The sequence below is a fragment of the Leptodactylus fuscus genome, chromosome 9, assembly GCF_031893055.1.
Source record: "Leptodactylus fuscus isolate aLepFus1 chromosome 9, aLepFus1.hap2, whole genome shotgun sequence".
Taxonomy (NCBI): domain Eukaryota; kingdom Metazoa; phylum Chordata; class Amphibia; order Anura; family Leptodactylidae; genus Leptodactylus; species Leptodactylus fuscus.
The window spans coordinates 90,860,673-90,884,012 of NC_134273.1; the positions used below are offsets into that span (position 1 = coordinate 90,860,673).

Consider the following 23,340-nt stretch of genomic DNA (forward strand, 5'->3'; position numbering starts at 1 on the left):
AGTAATGTAATGTATGTACACAGTGACTGTACCAGCAGAATAGTGAGCGCAGCTCTGGAGTATAATACAGGATAAGTAATGTAATGTATGTACACAGTGACTGTACCAGCAGAATAGTGAGCGCAGCTCTGGAGTATAATATAATCTTCAGTAATATATGATATAGGTGCTCTGTCAGAGATTCTTAGTAGATATCATGTGTGTTATGTCAGGCAGTATTTTGGGGTACATATAAATCCCTCTTTATGTTGTCTATATGTTATGTCACTTTTTCTCCACTTCTGTATCTCACACTGAAGACTTCAGACATCTTGCTGGATGAGCGGCTGGAGCTGAGGAGGAGGAGGAGGAGCTGTTATGACTAAAGTAAGGAACTGAAAGAGGAAGAGGAGAAGGAGACGAGTAGAAGGGAGGACACCACAGAGGAAGTGTCACCAGATACGAGTTTTCCTCACTGGGATATAATGGGTGTTCTGTGGCGGGTATGAGGTGACCCCGTGTATCAGACGATGTCTAGAAGGGCACAGACTGCAGCAAAAAGAGGTAAGGACAGACACAAACGGAAGGCTACAAATGCAGATTATATTGTTGTGACAATTGTAGCGTAATATGCAGATTCGGCAACAACTCACAGATTATATCACATGTGCACTAGTATCCAGCAGATTACAGATTATATCACATGTGCACTAGTATCCTGCAGCTCACAGATTATATCACATGTGCACTAGTATCCATCAGCTCACAGATTATATCACATGTGCACTAGTATCCAGCAACTCACAGATTATATCACATGTGCACTAGTATCCTGCAGCTCACAGATTATATCACATGTGCACTAGTATCCTGCAGCTCACAGATTATATCACATGTGCACTAGTATCCTGCAGCTCACAGATTATATCACATGTGCACTAGTATCCAGCAGATCACAGATTATATCACATGTGCACTAGTATCCATCAGCTCACAGATTATATCACATGTGCACTAGTATCCAGCAGATTACAGATTATATCACATGTGCACTGGTATCCATCAGCTCACAGATTATATCACATGTGCACTAGTATCCATCAGCTCACAGATTATATCACATGTGCACTAGTATCCAGCAGATCATAGATTATATCACATGTGCACTAGTATCCAGCAGCTCACAGATTATATCACATGTGCACTAGTATCCAGCAGATCACAGATTATATCACATATGCACTAGTATCCATCAGCTCACAGATTATATCACATGTGCACTAGTATCCAGAAGCTCACAGATTATATCACATGTGCACTAGTATCCAGCAGATCACAGATTATATCACATGTGCACTAGTATCCATCAGCTCACAGATTATATCACATGTGCACTGGTATCCATCAGCTCACAGATTATATCACATGTGCACTAGTATCCAGCAGCTCACAGATTATATCACATGTGCACTGGTATCCTGCAGCTCACAGATTATATCACATGTGCACTAGTATCCTGCAGCTCACAGATTATATCACATGTGCACTAGTATCCTGCAGCTCACAGATTATATCACATGTGCACTAGTATCCAGCAGATCACAGATTATATCACATGTGCACTAGTATCCTGCAGCTCACAGATTATATCACATGTGCACTAGTATCCTGCAGATCACAGATTATATCACATGTGCACTGGTATCCATCAGCTCACAGATTATATCACATGTGCACTAGTATCCAGCAGCTCACAGATTATATCACATGTGCACTGGTATCCTGCAGCTCACAGATTATATCACATGTGCACTAGTATCCTGCAGCTCACAGATTATATCACATGTGCACTAGTATCCTGCAGCTCACAGATTATATCACATGTGCACTAGTATCCAGCAGATCACAGATTATATCACATGTGCACTAGTATCCTGCAGCTCACAGATTATATCACATGTGCACTAGTATCCATCAGCTCACAGATTATATCACATGTGCACTGGTATCCATCAGCTCACAGATTATATCACATGTGCACTAGTATCCAGCAGATCACAGATTATATCACATGTGCACTAGTATCCAGCAGATCACAGATTATATCACATGTGCACTAGTATCCAGCAGCTCACAGATTATATCACATGTGCACTAGTATCCTGCAGCTCACAGATTATATCACATGTGCACTAGTATCCTGCAGATCACAGATTATATCACATGTGCACTAGTATCCAGCAGCTCACAGATTATATCACATGTGCACTAGTATCCAGCAGATCACAGATTATATCACATGTGCACTAGTATCCATCAGCTCACAGATTATATCACATGTGCACTAGTATCCATCAGCTCACAGATTATATCACATGTGCACTAGTATCCAGCAGATCACAGATTATATCACATGTGCACTGGTATCCATCAGCTCACAGATTATATCACATGTGCACTGGTATCCATCAGCTCACAGATTATATCACATGTGCACTAGTATCCATCAGCTCACAGATTATATCACATGTGCACTAGTATCCAGCAGATCACAGATTATATCACATGTGCACTAGTATCCAGCAGATCACAGATTATATCACATGTGCACTAGTATCCAGCAGATCACAGATTATATCACATGTGCACTAGTATCCAGCAGCTCACAGATTATATAACATGTGCACTAGTATACATCAGCTCACAGTTTATATCACATGTGCACTAGTATCCATCAGCTCACAGATTATATCACATGTGCACTAGTATCCATCAGCTCACAGATTATATCACATGTGCACTAGTATCCATCAGCTCACAGATTATATCACATGTGCACTAGTATCCAGCAGATCACAGATTATATCACATGTGCACTAGTATCCATCAGCTCACAGATTATATCACATGTGCACTGGTATCCATCAGCTCACAGATTATATCACATGTGCACTAGTATCCATCAGCTCACAGATTATATCACATGTGCACTAGTATCCAGCAGATCACAGATTATATCACATGTGCACTAGTATACATCAGCTCACAGATTATATCACATGTGCACAAGTATCCAGCAGATCACAGATTATATCACATGTGCACTAGTATCCAGCAGCTCACAGATTATATAACATGTGCACTAGTATACATCAGCTCACAGTTTATATCACATGTGCACTAGTATCCATCAGCTCACAGATTATATCACATGTGCACTAGTATCCATCAACTCACAGATTATATCACATGTGCACTAGTATACATCAACTCACAGATTATATCACATGTGCACTAGTATCCAGCAGATCACAGATTATATCACATGTGCACTAGTATCCTGCAGATCACAGATTATATCACATGTGCACTAATATCGAGCAGCTCACAGATTATATCACATGTGCACTAGTATCCATCAACTCACAGATTATATCACATGTGCACTGGTATCCATCAGCTCACAGATTATATCACATGTGCACTAGTATCCTGCAGATCACAGATTATATCACATGTGCACTAGTATCCTGCAGATCACAGATTATATCACATGTGCACTAGTATCCAGCAGCTCACAGATTATATCACATGTGCACTAGTATCCTGCAGATCACAGATTATATCACATGTGCACTAGTATCCTGCAGATCACAGATTATATCACATGTGCACTAGTATCCAGCAGCTCACAGATTATATCACATGTGCACTAGTATCCTGCAGATCACAGATTATATCACATGTGCACTAGTATCCTGCAGATCACAGATTATATCACATGTGCACTAGTATCCAGCAGCTCACAGATTATATCACATGTGCACTAGTATCCATCAGCTCACAGATTATATCACATGTGCACTAGTATCCTGCAGATCACAGATTATATCACATGTGCACTAGTATCCAGCAGATCACAGATTATATCACATGTGCACTAGTATCCAGCAGATCACAGATTATATCACATGTGCACTAGTATCCAGCAGATCACAGATTATATCACATGTGCACTAGTATCCAGCAACTCACAGATTATATCACATGTGCACTAGTATCCTGCAGCTCACAGATTATATCACATGTGCACTAATATCGAGCAGCTCACAGATTATATCACATGTGCACTAATATCGAGCAGCTCACAGATTATATCACATGTGCACTAATATCGAGCAGCTCACAGATTATATCACATGTGCACTAGTATCCAGCAGCTCACAGATTATATCACATGTGCACTGGTATCCATCAGCTCACAGATTATATCACATGTGCACTAGTATCCAGCAGATCACAGATTATATCATATGTGCACTAGTATCCTGCAGATCACAGATTATATCACATGTGCACTAGTATCCAGCAGCTCACAGATTATATCACATGTGCACTAGTATCCAGCAGATCACAGATTATATCACATGTGCACTAGTATCCTGCAGATCACAGATTATATCACATGTGCACTAGTATCCAGCAGCTCACAGATTATATCACATGTGCACTAGTATCCAGCAGATCACAGATTATATCACATGTGCACTAGTATCCAGCAGATCACAGATTATATCACATGTGCACTAATATCGAGCAGCTCACAGATTATATCACATGTGCACTAGTATCCAGCAGATCACAGATTATATCACATGTGCACTAGTATCCAGCAGATCACAGATTATATCACATGTGCACTAGTATCCAGCAGCTCACAGATTATATCACATGTGCACTAATATCGAGCAGCTCACAGATTATATCACATGTGCACTAGTATCCATCAGCTCACAGATTATATCACATGTGCACTAGTATCCATCAGCTCACAGATTATATCACATGTGCACTAGTATCCATCAGCTCACAGATTATATCACATGTGCACTAGTATCCAGCAGATCACAGATTATATCACATGTGCACTAGTATCCAGCAGATCACAGATTATATCACATGTGCACTAATATCGAGCAGCTCACAGATTATATCACATGTGCACTAGTATCCAGCAGCTCACAGATTATATCACATGTGCACTGGTATCCATCAGCTCACAGATTATATCACATGTGCACTAGTATCCAGCAGATCACAGATTATATCATATGTGCACTAGTATCCTGCAGATCACAGATTATATCACATGTGCACTAGTATCCAGCAGCTCACAGATTATATCACATGTGCACTAGTATCCAGCAGATCACAGATTATATCACATGTGCACTAGTATCCTGCAGATCACAGATTATATCACATGTGCACTAGTATCCAGCAGCTCACAGATTATATCACATGTGCACTAGTATCCAGCAGATCACAGATTATATCACATGTGCACTAGTATCCAGCAGATCACAGATTATATCACATGTGCACTAATATCGAGCAGCTCACAGATTATATCACATGTGCACTAGTATCCAGCAGATCACAGATTATATCACATGTGCACTAGTATCCAGCAGATCACAGATTATATCACATGTGCACTAGTATCCAGCAGCTCACAGATTATATCACATGTGCACTAATATCGAGCAGCTCACAGATTATATCACATGTGCACTAGTATCCATCAGCTCACAGATTATATCACATGTGCACTAGTATCCATCAGCTCACAGATTATATCACATGTGCACTAGTATCCATCAGCTCACAGATTATATCACATGTGCACTAGTATCCATCAGCTCACAGATTATATCACATGTGCACTAATATCGAGCAGCTCACAGATTATATCACATGTGCACTAGTAACAGTGACATTTTCTCCTCTGCTTAGACTCGGTGATGAGCGTCTCTCTGCTCCTGGTTTGCGCTCTTCTGGTTTGCGCTCTTGCCGCTCCAGCCTCCATCCTCCCTGGCCGGCCTTTCATTACAGTCTGGAACGCTCCCACTAGCCGCTGCTGGGCCACGTATGGGGTGGATCTGGACCTGCAGCCCTTTGACATTGTTGTTAATGAGAACCAGTCCTTTGTGGGCAGTGAGATGGTGATCTTCTACAGTAGCCAGCTAGGCCACTACCCTTACTATGACAGTGATGGGAACTCCATCAATGGCGGCACACCCCAAAACGCCAGCCTCACTCAACATCTCAAGCAGGCACTTGTGGACCTGAATGCAACAATTGTGTCTCCAGACTTTGCTGGTGTGGTGGTGGTGGACTGGGAGAACTGGAGGCCTCTGTGGGATCGCAACTGGGATACAAAGTCCATCTACAGGCAGCGTTCGGAGGAGCTGGTGAGACTGCGGCATCCACACTGGTCAGAGGAGGAGGTGGTGAGGGAGGCCAAGAAGGAATTCCAGGAAGCTGCTGAGATGTTCATGGAAGGTACCTTGGATTTGGGCTGTAAATTAAGAGCCGGTGGATTGTGGGGCTTTTATGGTTTTCCCTCGTGCTACAATTATGGCTACAAAAACTCAAGTCAGAATTACACGGGAGAATGTCCCCAGGCTGAGGTGGAGAGGAATGACCAGCTGGAATGGATGTGGAAGTCCAGCCGAGCCCTGTACCCCGACATCTACCTGGAGGAGCTGCTGAGGAACTCACAATATGTGGGCCGATACGTGAAGCACAGGTTGGGAGAAGCCTTCAGGGTGTCCACTAAGAGGTCAGAGGGGGAGATCCCTGTTTTACCCTACGCCCGAATTGTCTACACCTATAGCATGGACTTCCTGGAGCAGGTAAACAGATCTCTCAGAGAAGCTGCAGGAGCACCGTCCATACTTGCTGAGAGGGAGGGTCTGTCCATGTGTGATGTTAGCATTGTTCTCAACATCCTAGCCAATCAGGCGTCTCCTCACTTCTTCAGCTCCTCCCACCTGGCAGACACAAAGTAGCTGCATCTCCCTCCTTTCTTCTCTGTGAAATGTTTTGCCCCCTGTCTGTGTGTTGTGTGATAAGTAACGCACTGCAGCTGTATGGTGGAGTTATGTGCTCTCCTCCGGAGCACTGGCCTTCTCTTCTTCTCATTTCCCTCAGATGAAGGACTATTGGAGTCAGGTAGAGGCGCTCCTGCATTGTGAGTCTTACCTCCTGTTCACACATTGTGCATCAGAGGAGCAGGGAAGAGGTCAGTGCTCCAACGGGAAGCACATAACTCCACAAAACATGTCAGTAAGTCGCTTAGTAATATTGCCCTACACACAGGCTCAGTTACAAATGAAGGAAGGACAAAACAACAATAACAAAGTGCTTCTGTCTAATCAGACTTTGTCCCTGGATTTGCCCTCTCCGGGTTGGTCAGACGCTGGTGATACAATAGTCTGGGATATAATACAGGCTGCCATACGTCCTCTACAGGAGTGTCTGCAGGACGCGCGCTCAGGATTTGCTGACACATTGTAACACATATTGCTCGCTTCTTGTTAGCTAACATGTTGTTTTTGTGCAGGAAGACTTGATTCAGACGATTGGGCAGAGCGCAGCTCTGGGGGCTGCAGGGATCATCTTATGGGGGAATGCTGACTACAGCTCGACCAAGGTAACTGTCCCGACATCAGGCTGTTTAGTATCAGTATGGGTGGGGGTTCTAGGATTTCTAGCTTCCCCCCCCCCCACCGTGCCCCATCCCTTTTACTGTCTGCGCCATCACTATGGGAGACCATATAATGACTTTGGCTATAATGACTGTCAGCTCTTGTGTCCCTCTCATTACAGGAGGCGTGCCTTGCCGTGAAGTCCTATATAGACAATATACTGGGGATGTATGTGCTGAATGTGACCAGCGGCGCCTTGCTGTGCAGCCAGGCCATATGTTCCGGCAATGGACGTTGTGTACGGAGAGACCCCTCCTCAGACGCTCAGCTCCACCTCAACCCCACAAGCTTCAGCATCACCAGAAGTCCATGGGATGGAGGCCTCCTGCTCTCTGGACAGCCCACCAAGATGGACATTCTATATATGGCCGCCCATTTCCAGTGCCACTGCTATCCTGGCTGGAGGGGGCCACACTGTTCCAAGAGAGCAGAGCCCTGACCAGGGGGCACCAGAACAATAAACATTACCGCACAGTACTGCGTATACAGACAGTTGTAATGTATACACAGGAGACGCAGGAACATAACTGAACATATAGATCCCAAAGAGCTAACAAAATATATTAGTACAATAAAGCACCCCCTAGTGGTAGATGTATAATGTATATTCTGTATAATCTGTATGTAGTGAGCTCCTCCTAGTGATGACTGTATAATCTGTATGTAGTGAGCTCCCCCTAGTGGTGACTGTATAATCTGTATGTAGTGAGCTCCCTCTAGTGGTGACTGTATAATCTGTATGTAGTGAGCTCCCCCTAGTGGTGACTGTATAATCTGTATGTAGTGAGCTCCCCCTAGTGGTGACTGTATAATCTGTATGTAGTGAGCTCCTCCTAGTGGTGACTGTATAATCTGTATGTAGTGAGCTCCCCCTAGTGGTGACTGTATAATCTGTATGTAGTGAGCTCCCCCTAGTGGTGACTGTATAATCTGTATGTAGTGAGCTCCCTCTAGTGGTGACTGTATAATCTGTATGTAGTGAGCTCCCTCTAGTGGTGACTGTATAATCTGTATGTAGTGAGCTCCCCCTAGTGGTGACTGTATATTCTGTATAATCTGTATGTAGTGAGCTCCCTCTAGTGGTGACTGTATAATCTGTATGTAGTGAGCTCCCTCTAGTGGTGACTGTATAACCTGTATGTAGTGAGCTCCCACTAGTGGTGACTGTATAATCTGTATGTAGTGAGCTCCCTCTAGTGGTGACTGTATAATCTGTATGTAGTGAGCTCCCCCTAGTGGTGACTGTATAATCTGTATGTAGTGAGCTCCCTCTAGTGGTGACTGTATGATCTGTATGTAGTGAGCTCCTCCTAGTGGTGACTGTATAATCTGTATGTAGTGAGCTCCTCCTAGTGGTGACTGTATAATCTGTATGTAGTGAGCTCCTCCTAGTGGTGACTGTATAATCTGTATGTAGTGAGCTCCCCCTAGTGGTGACTGTATAATCTGTATGTAGTGAGCTCCCCCTAGTGGTGACTGTATAATCTGTATGTAGTGAGCTCCCCCTAGTGGTGGCTGTATAATCTGTATGTAGTGAGCTCCCCCTAGTGGTGGCTGTATAATCTGTATGTAGTGAGCTCCTCCTAGTGGTGACTGTATAATCTGTATGTAGTGAGCTCCCCCTAGTGGTGGCTGTATAATCTGTATGTAGTGAGCTCCCTCTAGTGGTGGCTGTATAATCTGTATGTAGTGAGCTCTTCCTAGTGGTGGCTGTATAATCTGTATGTAGTGAGCTCCTCCTAGTGGTGACTGTATAATCTGTATGTAGTGAGCTCCCTCTAGTGGTGACTGTATAATCTGTATGTAGTGAGCTCCCCCTAGTGGTGACTGTATAATCTGTATGTAGTGAGCTCCCCCTAGTGGTGACTGTATAATCTGTATGTAGTGAGCTCCTCCTAGTGGTGACTGTATAATCTGTATGTAGTGAGCTCCCCCTAGTGGTGACTGTATAATCTGTATGTAGTGAGCTCCTCCTAGTGGTGACTGTATAATCTGTATGTAGTGAGCTCCCCCTAGTGGTGACTGTATAATCTGTATGTAGTGAGCTCCCCCTAGTGGTGGCTGTATAATCTGTATGTAGTGAGCTCTTCCTAGTGGTGGCTGTATAATCTGTATGTAGTGAGCTCCCCCTAGTGGTGACTGTATAATCTGTATGTAGTGAGCTCCTCCTAGTGGTGACTGTATAATCTGTATGTAGTGAGCTCCTCCTAGTGGTGACTGTATAATCTGTATGTAGTGAGCTCCCCCTAGTGGTGACTGTATAATCTGTATGTAGTTAGCTCCCCCTAGTGGTGGCTGTATAATCTGTATGTAGTGAGCTCCCCCTAGTGGTGACTGTATAATCTGTATGTAGTGAGCTCCCCCTAGTGCTGACTGTATAATCTGTATGTAGTGAGCTCCTCCTAGTGGTGACTGTATAATCTGTATGTAGTGAGCTCCCCCTAGTGGTGACTGTATAATCTGTATGTAGTGAGCTCCCCCTAGTGGTGACTGTATAATCTGTATGTAGTGAGCTCCCCCTAGTGCTGACTGTATAATCTGTATGTAGTGAGCTCCCCCTAGTGGTGACTGTATAATCTGTATGTAGTGAGCACCCCCTAGTGGTGACTGTATAATCTGTATGTAGTGAGCTCCTCCTAGTGGTGACTGTATAATCTGTATGTAGTGAGCTCCCCCTAGTGCTGACTGTATAATCTGTATGTAGTGAGCTCCCCCTAGTGGTGACTGTATAATCTGTATGTAGTGAGCTCCCCCTAGTGCTGACTGTATAATCTGTATGTAGTGAGCTCCCCCTAGTGGTGACTGTATAATCTGTATGTAGTGAGCACCCCCTAGTGGTGACTGTATAATCTGTATGTAGTGAGCTCCTCCTAGTGGTGACTGTATAATCTGTATGTAGTGAGCTCCCCCTAGTGGTGACTGTATAATCTGTATGTAGTGAGCACCCCCTAGTGGTGACTGTATAATCTGTATGTAGTGAGCTCCCCCTAGTGGTGACTGTATAATCTGTATGTAGTGAGCACCCCCTAGTGGTGACTGTATAATCTGTATGTAGTGAGCTCCTCCTAGTGGTGACTGTATAATCTGTATGTAGTGAGCTCCCCCTAGTGCTGACTGTATAATCTGTATGTAGTGAGCTCCTCCTAGTGGTGACTGTATAATCTGTATGTAGTGAGCTCCCCCTAGTGGTGACTGTATAATCTGTATGTAGTGAGCTCCCCCTAGTGCTGACTGTATAATCTGTATGTAGTGAGCTCCCCCTAGTGGTGACTGTATAATCTGTATGTAGTGAGCACCCCCTAGTGGTGACTGTATAATCTGTATGTAGTGAGCTCCCCCTAGTGGTGACTGTATAATCTTTATGTAGTGAGCTCCCCCTAGTGGTGACTGTATAATCTGTATGTAGTGAGCTCCCCCTAGTGGTGACTGTATAATCTGCATGTAGTGAGCTCCCCCTAGTGGTGACTGTATAATCTGCATGTAGTGAACTCCCTCTAGTGGTGACTGTATAATCTGTATGTAGTGAGCTCCCCCTAGTGGTGACTGTATAATCTGTATGTAGTGAGCTCCCTCTAGTGGTGACTGTAAAATATGTATGTAGTGAGCTCCCCCTAGTGGTGACTGTATAATCTGTATGTAGTGAGCTCCTCCTAGTGGTGACTGTATAATCTGTATGTAGTGAGCTCCTCCTAGCGGTGACTGTATAATCTGTATGTAGTGAGCTCCTCCTAGTGGTGACTGTATAATCTGTATGTAGTGAGCTCCCCCTAGTGGTGACTGTATAATCTGTATGTAGTGAGCTCCCCCTAGTGGTGACTGTATAATCTGTATGTAGTGAGCTCCTCCTAGTGGTGACTGTATAATCTGTATGTAGTGAGCTCCCCCTAGTGGTGACTGTATAATCTTTATGTAGTGAGCTCCTCCTAGTGGTGACTGTATAATCTGTATGTAGTGAGCTTCTCCTAGTGGTGACTGTATAATCTGTATGTAGTGAGCTCCCTCTAGTGGTGACTGTATAATCTGTATGTAGTGAGCTCCCTCTAGTGGTGACTGTATAATCTGTATGTAGTGAGCTCCCCCTAGTGGTGACTGTATAATCTGTATGTAGTGAGCTCCCCCTAGTGGTGACTGTATAATCTGTATGTAGTGAGCTCCTCCTAGTGGTGACTGTATAATCTGTATGTAGTGAGCTCCTCCTAGTGGTGACTGTATAATCTGTATGTAGTGAGCTCCTCCTAGTGGTGACTGTATAATCTGTATGTAGTGAGCTCCCCCTAGTGGTGACTGTATAATCTGTATGTAGTGAGCTCCTCCTAGTGGTGACTGTATAATCTGTATGTAGTGAGCTCCTCCTAGTGGTGACTGTATAATCTGTATGTAGTGAGCTCCCTCTAGTGGTGACTGTATATTCTGTATGTAGTGAGCTCCCTCTAGTGGTGACTGTATAATCTGTATGTAGTGAGCTCCCCCTAGTGGTGACTGTATAATCTGTATGTAGTGAGCTCCCCCTAGTGGTGGCTGTATAATCTGTATGTAGTGAGCTCCTCCTAGTGGTGACTGTATAATCTGTATGTAGTGAGCTCCACCTAGTGGTGACTGTATAATCTGTATGTAGTGAGCTCCTCCTAGTGGTGACTGTATAATCTGTATGTAGTGAGCTCCCCCTAGTGGTGACTGTATAATCTGTATGTAGTGAGCTCCCCCTAGTGGTGACTGTATAATCTGTATGTAGTGAGCTCCCCCTAGTGGTGACTGTATATTCTGTATGTAGTGAGCTCCCTCTAGTGGTGACTGTATAATCTGTATGTAGTGAGCTCCCCCTAGTGGTGACTGTATAATCTGTATGTAGTGAGCTCCCCCTAGTGGTGACTGTATAATCTGTATGTAGTGAGCTCCACCTAGTGGTGACTGTATAATCTGTATGTAGTGAGCTCCTCCTAGTGGTGACTGTATAATCTGTATGTAGTGAGCTCCCCCTAGTGGTGACTGTATAATCTGTATGTAGTGAGCTCCCCCTAGTGGTGGCTGTATAATCTGTATGTAGTGAGCGCCCCCTAGTGGTGACTGTATAATCTGTATGTAGTGAGCTCCTCCTAGTGGTGACTGTATAATCTGTATGTAGTTAGCTCCTCCTAGTGGTGACTGTATAATCTGTATGTAGTGAGCTCCTCCTAGTGGTGACTGTATAATCTGTATGTAGTGAGATCCTCCTAGTGGTGACTGTATAATCTGTATGTAGTGAGCTCCCCCTAGTGGTGACTGTATAATCTGTATGTAGTGAGCTCCCCCTAGTGGTGACTGTATAATCTGTATGTAGTGAGCTCCTCCTAGTGGTGACTGTATAATCTGTATGTAGTGAGCTCCCCCTAGTGGTGACTGTATAATCTGTATGTAGTGAGCTCCTCCTAGTGGTGACTGTATAATCTGTATGTAGTGAGCTCCCCCTAGTGGTGACTGTATAATCTGTATGTAGTGAGCTCCTCCTAGTGGTGACTGTATAATCTGTATGTAGTGAGCTCCCCTAGTGGTGACTGTATAATCTGTATGTAGTGAGCTCCCCCTAGTGGTGGCTGTATAATCTGTATGTAGTGAGCGCCCCCTAGTGGTGACTGTATAATCTGTATGTAGTGAGCTCCTCCTAGTGGTGACTGTATAATCTGTATGTAGTTAGCTCCTCCTAGTGGTGACTGTATAATCTGTATGTAGTGAGCTCCCCCTAGTGGTGACTGTATAATCTGTATGTAGTGAGCTCCTCCTAGTGGTGACTGTATAATCTGTATGTAGTGAGCTCCCCCTAGTGGTGACTGTATAATCTGTATGTAGTGAGCTCCTCTAGTGGTGACTGTATAATCTGTATGTAGTGAGCTCCTCCTAGTGGTGACTGTATAATCTGTATGTAGTGAGCTCCTCCTAGTGGTGACTGTATAATCTGTATGTAGTGAGCTCCCTCTAGTGGTGACTGTATAATCTGTATGTAGTGAGCTCCCCCTAGTGGTGACTGTATATTCTGTATGTAGTGAGCTCCCCCTAGTGGTGACTGTATAATCTGTATGTAGTGAGCTCCCCCTAGTGGTGACTGTATAATCTGTATGTAGTGAGCTCCCCCTAGTGGTGACTGTATAATCTGTATGTAGTGAGCTCCTCCTAGTGGTGACTGTATAATCTGTATGTAGTGAGCTCCCCCTAGTGGTGACTGTATAATCTGTATGTAGTGAGCTCCCAGTCTCTGTCTGGGTACAGGTAATAGAGACTGTACCAATCAGTGTAAGAGCTATTACTGAGGGAGCTTATTACTGAGGGGGGGTATTACTGAGGAGGCTAATTACTGAGGGGGCCATTACTGAGGGGGGGCTATTACTGAGGGGGGGGGGTATTACTGAGGGGGGGTATTACTGAGGGGGTCATTACTGAGGGGGGGGGGGGCATTACTGAGGAGGGCTATTACTGGGGGGGCTATTACAGAGGGGGGCTATTACTGAGGGGGCTATTACAGAGGGGGGGGGGGTATTACAGAGGAGGCTATTATTGAGGGGGGATTACTGAGGAGACTATTACAGAGGGGGGCTATTACTGAGGGGGCTATTACAGAGGGGGGGGGGTATTACAGAGGAGGCTATTATTGAGGGGGGGATTACTGAGGAGACTATTACAGAGGGGGGGTATTACTGAGGCTGCCATTACTGGGGGGGGGCTATTACTGGGGGGGGGGTTTAGCTACCATCACCGGCCTTGCGGTTTATTATATTCTCCTTTCTCCGGTTACCGCGGTTTATACTTACAGAAATCCTGCGATATTTGCTTATTTGCTATATGTGAACATTGACCTGCCGCGGCTCCGGCGCCCTCATGTGGCCGCAGAGATTACTGCTCCGTGCGACTACTGCGCAAACTACAACTCCCGGCAGCCCCCGCGCGGCTGTCAGCTGACCCTGTGACGTAAAGGATCTTGATTGGTCAGAGAAACTGGAGGCGCATGGGGGAGAGCGGAGGGAGCGGGTGAGTGAGGAGACCAAATATGGGCAAATATCAGGGAGACCCCCAAATATCTCACAGGTACAGACAGCGCCCCCATATACTGTCACATGTACAGAGACCCCCAAATATCTCACAGATACAGAGACCCCCCCATATACTGTCACATGTACAGACAGCGCCCCCCCATATACTGTCACATGTACAGAGACCCCCCATATACTGTCACATGTACAGACAGCGCCCCCATATACTGTCACATGTACAGACAGCGCCCCCATATACTGTCACATGTACAGACAGCGCCCCCATATACTGTCACATGTACAGACAGCCCCCCCATATACTGTCACATGTACAGAGACCCCCCATATACTGTCACATGTACAGACAGCGCCCCCATATACTGTCACATGTACAGAGACCCCCCATATACTGTCACATGTACAGACAGCGCCCCCATATACTGTCACATGTACAGAGACCCCCCCATATACTGTCACATGTACAGCGCCCCCCCATATACTGTCACATGTACAGACAGCGCCCCCATATACTGTCACATGTACAGCGCCCCCCCCATATACTGTCACATGTACAGAGACCCCCCATATACTGTCACATGTACAGAGACCCCCCAAATATCTCACAGGTACAGACAGCGCCCCCATATACTGTCACATGTACAGAGACCCCCCCATATACTGTCACATGTACAGAGACCCCCCATATACTGTCACATGTACAGACACCCCCCATATACTGTCACATGTACAGACAGCGCCCCCCATATACTGTCACATGTACAGAGACCCCCAAATATCTCACAGGTACAGAGACCCCCCCATATACTGTCACATGTACAGACAGCGCCCCCCATATACTGTCACATGTACAGAGACCCCCCCATATACTGTCACATGTACAGACAGCGCCCCCCATATACTGTCACATGTACAGACACCCCCCATATACTGTCACATGTACAGAGACCCCCCAAATATCTCACAGGTACAGAGACCCCCCCCATATACTGTCACATGTACAGAGACCCCCCATATACTGTCACATGTACAGAGACCCCCCATATACTGTCACATGTACAGACAGCGCCCCCCATATACTGTCACATGTACAGAGACCCCCAAATATCTCACAGGTACAGAGACCCCCCCCATATACTGTCACATGTACAGAGACCCCCCATATACTGTCACATGTACAGAGACCCCCCCATATACTGTCACATGTACAGACAGCGCCCCCCATATACTGTCACATGTACAGAGACCCCCCATATACTGTCACATGTACAGAGACCCCCCAAATATCTCACAGGTACAGAGACCCCCCATATACTGTCACATGTACAGACAGCGCCCCCCATATACTGTCACAGGTACAGACAGCGCCCCCATATACTGTCACATGTACAGAGACCCCCAAATATCTCACAGGTACAGAGACCCCCCCATATACTGTCACATGTACAGACAGCGCCCCCCCATATACTGTCACATGTACAGAGACCCCCCCATATACTGTCACATGTACAGACAGCGCCCCCCCATATACTGTCACATGTACAGAGACCCCCCATATACTGTCACATGTACAGACAGCGCCCCCCCATATACTGTCACATGTACAGAGACCCCCCATATACTGTCACATGTACAGACAGCGCCCCCATATACTGTCACATGTACAGACAGCCCCCCCATATACTGTCACATGTACAGAGACCCCCCAAATATCTCACAGGTACAGAGACCCCCCCCCATATACTGTCACATGTACAGAGACCCCCCAAATATCTCACAGGTACAGAGACCCCCCCCATATACTGTCACATGTACAGAGACCCCCCATATACTGTCACATGTACAGAGACCCCCCATATACTGTCACATGTACAGACAGCGCCCCCATATACTGTCACATGTACAGAGACCCCCCCATATACTGTCACATGTACAGAGACCCCCCATATACTGTCACATGTACAGACAGCGCCCCCCATATACTGTCACATGTACAGAGACCCCCAAATATCTCACAGGTACAGAGACCCCCCATATACTGTCACATGTACAGACAGCGCCCCCATATACTGTCACATGTACAGAGACCCCCCCATATACTGTCACAGGTACAGAGACCCCCCATATACTGTCACATGTACAGAGACCCCCCATATACTGTCACATGTACAGAGACCCCCCAAATATCTCACAGGTACAGACAGCGCCCCCATATACTGTCACATGTACAGAGACCCCCCATATACTGTCACATGTACAGAGACCCCCCCATATACTGTCACATGTACAGACAGTGCCCCCATATACTGTCACATGTACAGACAGCCCCCCCCCATATACTGTCACATGTACAGAGACCCCCCATATACTGTCACATGTACAGAGACCCCCCCATATACTGTCACATGTACAGAGACCCCCCAAATATCTCACAGGTACAGAGACCCCCCCCATATACTGTCACATGTACAGAGACCCCCCATATACTGTCACATGTACAGAGACCCCCCAAATATCTCACAGGTACAGAGACCCCCCCATATACTGTCACATGTACAGACAGCGCCCCCCCATATACTGTCACATGTACAGAGACCCCCCATATACTGTCACATGTACAGACAGCGCCCCCCATATACTGTCACATGTACAGAGACCCCCCATATACTGTCACATGTACAGAGACCCCCCATATACTGTCACATGTACAGACAGCGCCCCCATATACTGTCACATGTACAGAGACCCCCCCATATACTGTCACATGTACAGAGACCCCCAAATATCTCACAGGTACAGAGACCCCCCATATACTGTCACATGTACAGACAGCGCCCCCATATACTGTCACATGTACAGAGACCCCCCCATATACTGTCACAGGTACAGAGACCCCCCATATACTGTCACATGTACAGAGACCCCCCATATACTGTCACATGTACAGAGACCCCCCAAATATCTCACAGGTACAGACAGCGCCCCCATATACTGTCACATGTACAGAGACCCCCCATATACTGTCACATGTACAGAGACCCCCCCATATACTGTCACATGTACAGACAGTGCCCCCATATACTGTCACATGTACAGACAGCCCCCCCCATATACTGTCACATGTACAGAGACCCCCCATATACTGTCACATGTACAGAGACCCCCCCATATACTGTCACATGTACAGACAGCGCCCCCCATATACTGTCACATGTACAGAGACCCCCCAAATATCTCACAGGTACAGAGACCCCCCCCATATACTGTCACATGTACAGAGACCCCCCATATACTGTCACATGTACAGAGACCCCCCAAATATCTCACAGGTACAGAGACCCCCCCCATATACTGTCACATGTACAGACAGCGCCCCCCCATATACTGTCACATGTACAGAGACCCCCCATATACTGTCACATGTACAGACAGCGCCCCCCATATACTGTCACATGTACAGAGACCCCCCATATACTGTCACATGTACAGAGACCCCCCATATACTGTCACATGTACAGACAGCGCCCCCATATACTGTCACATGTACAGAGACCCCCCCATATACTGTCACATGTACAGAGACCCCCCATATACTGTCACATGTACAGACAGCGCCCCCCATATACTGTCACATGTACAGAGACCCCCCCATATACTGTCACATGTACAGAGACCCCCCATATACTGTCACATGTACAGACAGCGCCCCCATATACTGTCACATGTACAGAGACCCCCCCATATACTGTCACATGTACAGACAGCGCCCCCCATATACTGTCACATGTACAGACAGCGCCCCCATATACTGTCACATGTACAGAGACCCCCCCATATACTGTCACATGTACAGACAGCCCCCCCCCATATACTGTCACATGTACAGAGACCCCCCCATATACTGTCACATGTACAGAGACCCCCCCATATACTGTCACATGTACAGACAGCGCCCCCCATATACTGTCACATGTACAGACAGCGCCCCCATATACTGTCACATGTACAGAGACCCCCCCATATACTGTCACATGTACAGACAGCCCCCCCCCATATACTGTCACATGTACAGAGACCCCCCATATACTGTCACATGTACAGAGACCCCCCCATATACTGTCACATGTACAGACAGCGCCCCCCATATACTGTCACATGTACAGACAGCGCCCCCATATACTGTCACATGTACAGAGACCCCCCCATATACTGTCACATGTACAGAGACCCCGCATATACTGTCACATGTACAGACAGCGCCCCCCCATATACTGTCACATGTACAGAGACCCCGCATATACTGTCACATGTACAGACAGCGCCCCCCATATACTGTCACATGTACAGAGACCCCCCAAATATCTCACAGGTACAGAGACCCCCCCCATATACTGTCACATGTACAGACAGCGCCCCCCCATATACTGTCACATGTACAGAGACCCCGCATATACTGTCACATGTACAGACAGCGCCCCCCATATACTGTCACATGTACAGAGACCCCCCATATACTGTCACATGTACAGACAGCGCCCCCCATATACTGTCACATGTACAGACAGCGCCCCCCATATACTGTCACATGTACAGACATTGCCCCCCCCCCCCCCCCCCCATATACTGTCACATGTACAGAGACAGCGACCTCCCCATGTAACATGATTGTCCAGACATCCTGCAGTGCCGCCTCCTCACCTCCGGGGTTGCTGTTGCTCAGTGATTGGCAGACAGATCCTATATATTGATATCTGTGATTTCCACCATCATCTGACTCCTCCCCTTTTGTCCCCCACAGGGCGGCGGCTCCGGGCAGTTTGCTGCTTGTGCCTCTTCATCACCGTCCTGACCTCACCGCATCTTGTGCCCAACTCCTCAACCAAACATGGAAGCGGAGTCTGGGGGCTCGGATGCACTCCCTAGAGCGCTCCTCGGATGACTTCCCACTTTGTCTGGTGCTTATCGGGGCCCCTGAGGGCCCTGCCCTGGGTCATGCCAAACTTTGCAGAGTGGTGGGTGTCCAGGACAGCCTGTTTGTGGAGTCAGTGGTGGTCAGCACAGAGCTACGTGGTAAAGGCTACGGACGGAAACTGATGGAGGCCACGGAGAGGTACGCAAAAGGAAGGGGCTTCCGAAACTTGTACCTGACCACTCACGACAAGCAGGACTTCTACCACCACCTGGGGTATCGCTTGTCAGAGCCTGTCCAGAATATGGGGAACCTGAATAGCCTGCTGCCTGCGGCCATGATCCAGAAGATGGCGGCCACCAAGACCAACCTGACCTCAAACCATCACCCTGTGACTTCTCCTCCATGTCCTCCGATTTCCCTCTCAGAATCTTCTCCAACTTCAACTCCTCCTGGTCTCTGCTCCTCATCACCATCCCCTCCTCCTGGAACTAGACCTAGCCTACCATCACCATCATCACCACCACCACCAGCGCCTCCTCCTGGAACTAGACCTAGCCTACCATCACCACCAGCAGCAGCAGCGCCGCCTCCTCCTCCTCCTCCTCCTCCACGACCCTGCTCCACTTCTGCACCGCCACCTGGCCTCTTCTCTGTGTCTCCTCCTGGTCTCTGCTCCTCATCACCATCCCCTCCTCCTGGAACTAGACCTAGCCTACCATCACCACCACCACCACCACCAGCAGCAGCAGCGCCTCCTCCTCCTCCTCCTCCTCCTCCACGACCCTGCTCCACTTCTGCACCGCCACCTGGCCTCTTCTCTGTGTCTCCTCCTGGTCTCTGCTCCTCATCACCATCCCCTCCTCCTGGAACTAGACCTAGCCTACCATCACCACCACCATCACCACCAGCAGCAGCAGCGCCGCCTCCTCCTCCTCCTCCTCCTCCACGACCCTGCTCCACTTCTGCACCGCCACCTGGCCTCTTCTCTGTGTCTCCTCCTGGTCTCTGCTCCTCATCACCATCCCCTCCTCCTGGAACTAGACCTAGCCTACCATCATCACCACCAGCAGCAGCAGCGCCGCCTCCTCCTCCTCCTCCTCCTCCACGACCCTGCTCCACTTCTGCACCGCCACCTGGCCTCTTCTCTGTGTCTCCTCCTGGTCTCTGCTCCTCATCACCATCCCCTCCTCCTGGAACTAGACCTAGCCTACCATCACCACCAGCAGCGCCTCCTCCTCCTCCTCCTCCTCCTCCTCCTCCTCCTCCTCCTCCTCCTCCACGACCCTGCTCCACTTCTGCACCGCCACCTGGTCTCTTCTCTGTGTCTCCTCCTGGTCTCGGCTCCTCATCTCTTCCACCAACAGATCAGAGAAGAACTGGCCTTTCCTTGCAGACCCCATACCAGGATTTTCGTGGGGACCCCATATTTTGGATGAAGAAACGTATCTGATGGGGGTGGAGATGAGCAGACCACCCTGCAGAGGGAATGAAGATGCTGAAGATCTTACTGGTCAGGGCCTTATTTGATGTCTCCTGAGCTGGGGGGGCTGGAATTATAATTTCTCTTCTGCTCTAGTCACCTCCAGAGCAGCATTCTTCAGTCTTTTCTGCTAGCTCTCATGTGATAGGACCTGATGTTTCTGTGCTGCCCCCTGTTGGCCAAGGTTTGTTTCTGTGCACTGTGGGGGACGTTCACACCGGACCCCCACCTGCCCCCTCTCCCAGTGGATGAAGACCAGACAGCTCAGCGTGATACAAAACCTTTATGGATATTTGTGCAGATAAAGCGGATATGACAGTGTGAATGACGTTCTATTGTGTTCCGTTATTCTGCGCCTTGTGTTACTCTCGCCGCCTTAGAATACCGCTCGTACTGAGAAGCTCCTCCCACTTTACAGCGCTGAGCTGGGGGGGTTGGTACGAGCCTGGGTGCAATGTTGTCAGGTCGGCCAGGCAGGGTCTCTGATATTCGGGGCCCCCCTTGTGTCACATGTCCATAGCTCTGCTGTGTCCCTGCATAATACGGGGCCCGGATACACAGAGACTCAGTTTGTGAATGACTTCTGTAGAGACTGCGCGGGTGCGTCACACCTGTCAGCGAGTGTGCGAAGCAAGACGTCCTGGTGTCCTGGGGGCGACAAGAAGAGAGATGGCACTCTAGTCACATCCAGAGCTGCACTTCTATATGCCCAACACGCCAGTCACATCCAGAGCTGCACTTCTATATGCCCAGCACTCCAGTCACATCCAGAGCTGCACTTCCATATGTCCAACACTCCAGTCACATCCAGAGCTGCACTTCCATATGCCCAACACTCCAGTCACATCCAGAGCTGCAGTCACACTTCTGCAGTACCATGTCTTCCACTCCAGTCACATCCAGAGCTGCACTTCTATGTCTTCCACTCCAGTCACATCCAGAGCTGCACTTCTATGTCTTCCACTCCAGTCACATCCAGAGCTGCACTTCTATGTCTTCCACTCCAGTCACATCCAGAGCTGCACTTCTATGTCTTCCACTCCAGTCACATCCAGAGCTGCACTTCTATGTCTTCCACTCCAGTCACATCCAGAGCTGCACTTCTATGTCTTCCACTCCAGTCACATCCAGAGCTGCACTTCTATGTCTTCCACTCCAGTCACATCCAGAGCTGCACTTCTATATGTCTTCCACTCCAGTCACATCCAGAGCTGCACTTCTATGTCTTCCACTCCAGTCACATCCAGAGCTGCACTTCTATGTCTTCCACTCCAGTCACATCCAGAGCTGCACTTCTATGTCTTCCACTCCAGTCACATCCAGAGCTGCACTTCCATATGCCCAACACTCCAGTCACATCCAGAGCTGCACTTCTATGTCTTCCACTCCAGTCACATCCAGAGCTGCACTTCCATATGCCCAACACTCCAGTCACATCCAGAGCTGCACTTCTATGTCTTCCACTCCAGTCACATCCAGAGCTGCACTTCCATATGCCCAACACTCCAGTCACATCCAGAGCTGCACTTCTATGTCTTCCACTCCAGTCACATCCAGAGCTGCACTTCTATATGTCTTCCACTCCAGTCACATCCAGAGCTGCACTTCTATGTCTTCCACTCCAGTCACATCCAGAGCTGCACTTCTATATGTCTTCCACTCCAGTCACATCCAGAGCTGCACTTCTATGTCTTCCACTCCAGTCACATCCAGAGCTGCACTTCCATATGCCCAACACTCCAGTCACATCCAGAGCTGCACTTCTATGTCTTCCACTCCAGTCACATCCAGAGCTGCACTTCCATATGCCCAACACTCCAGTCACATCCAGAGCTGCACTTCTATGTCTTCCACTCCAGTCACATCCAGAGCTGCACTTCCATATGCCCAACACTCCAGTCACATCCAGAGCTGCACTTCTATGTCTTCCACTCCAGTCACATCCAGAGCTGCACTTCTATATGTCTTCCACTCCAGTCACATCCAGAGCTGCACTTCTATGTCTTCCACTCCAGTCACATCTAGAGCAGCCTATTTTGCTGCCTGACATGAGCCTTGGGCTGACGGTTGCCGGTTCTCTCTGCATCTCCCACAATGCACCAGTCCAGGGCATTTGCTGTTCACATACAGAACCATCACTAGATGTCAGGGCCTGCAGCAGAATTGTAAATGCAGCTCTGGCTGTGCTTGGAGTATACTCACTGTACAGCTGCAGAATGTAGAGGACGAGGCTCATGTTGATGAGGGCGATGACTATGAGGAGGGTGAGGAGGGCAGTGGTCCAGGGCACTCCACGTCTGCTGCGTTGCGGTGGGAGCTCAGCGCTCGGGGCCGGTGGTTTATCGGATGCTGATTTCTCATCATGTGCCTCAGATGTGACTAGAAATAAAGCGAGAACAG

The 23,340-nt window shown here is 47.7% G+C and overlaps 2 protein-coding genes across 2 annotated transcripts; both read left to right on the plus strand.

The window, feature by feature from the left end:
• Positions 1 to 412: 412 nt before the first annotated feature.
• On the plus strand, positions 413 to 8,081 carry LOC142218505 (hyaluronidase-1-like). Its single transcript, XM_075287263.1, has 4 exons — positions 413 to 543; positions 5,776 to 6,677; positions 7,388 to 7,477; positions 7,654 to 8,081. The coding sequence occupies exons 1-4, from the start codon at positions 510 to 512 to the stop codon at positions 7,969 to 7,971; spliced, it is 1,344 nt and encodes a 447-aa protein (XP_075143364.1). The 5' UTR covers positions 413 to 509; the 3' UTR covers positions 7,972 to 8,081.
• A 6,397-nt stretch (positions 8,082 to 14,478) lies between these two features.
• Positions 14,479 to 21,265, plus strand: NAA80 (N-alpha-acetyltransferase 80, NatH catalytic subunit). The gene is made up of 2 exons (XM_075286403.1): positions 14,479 to 14,528; positions 19,347 to 21,265. Exons 1-2 carry the CDS (start codon positions 14,506 to 14,508, stop codon positions 20,908 to 20,910), a joined length of 1,587 nt encoding a protein of 528 aa, XP_075142504.1. The 5' UTR covers positions 14,479 to 14,505; the 3' UTR covers positions 20,911 to 21,265.
• Positions 21,266 to 23,340: the final 2,075 nt, after the last annotated feature.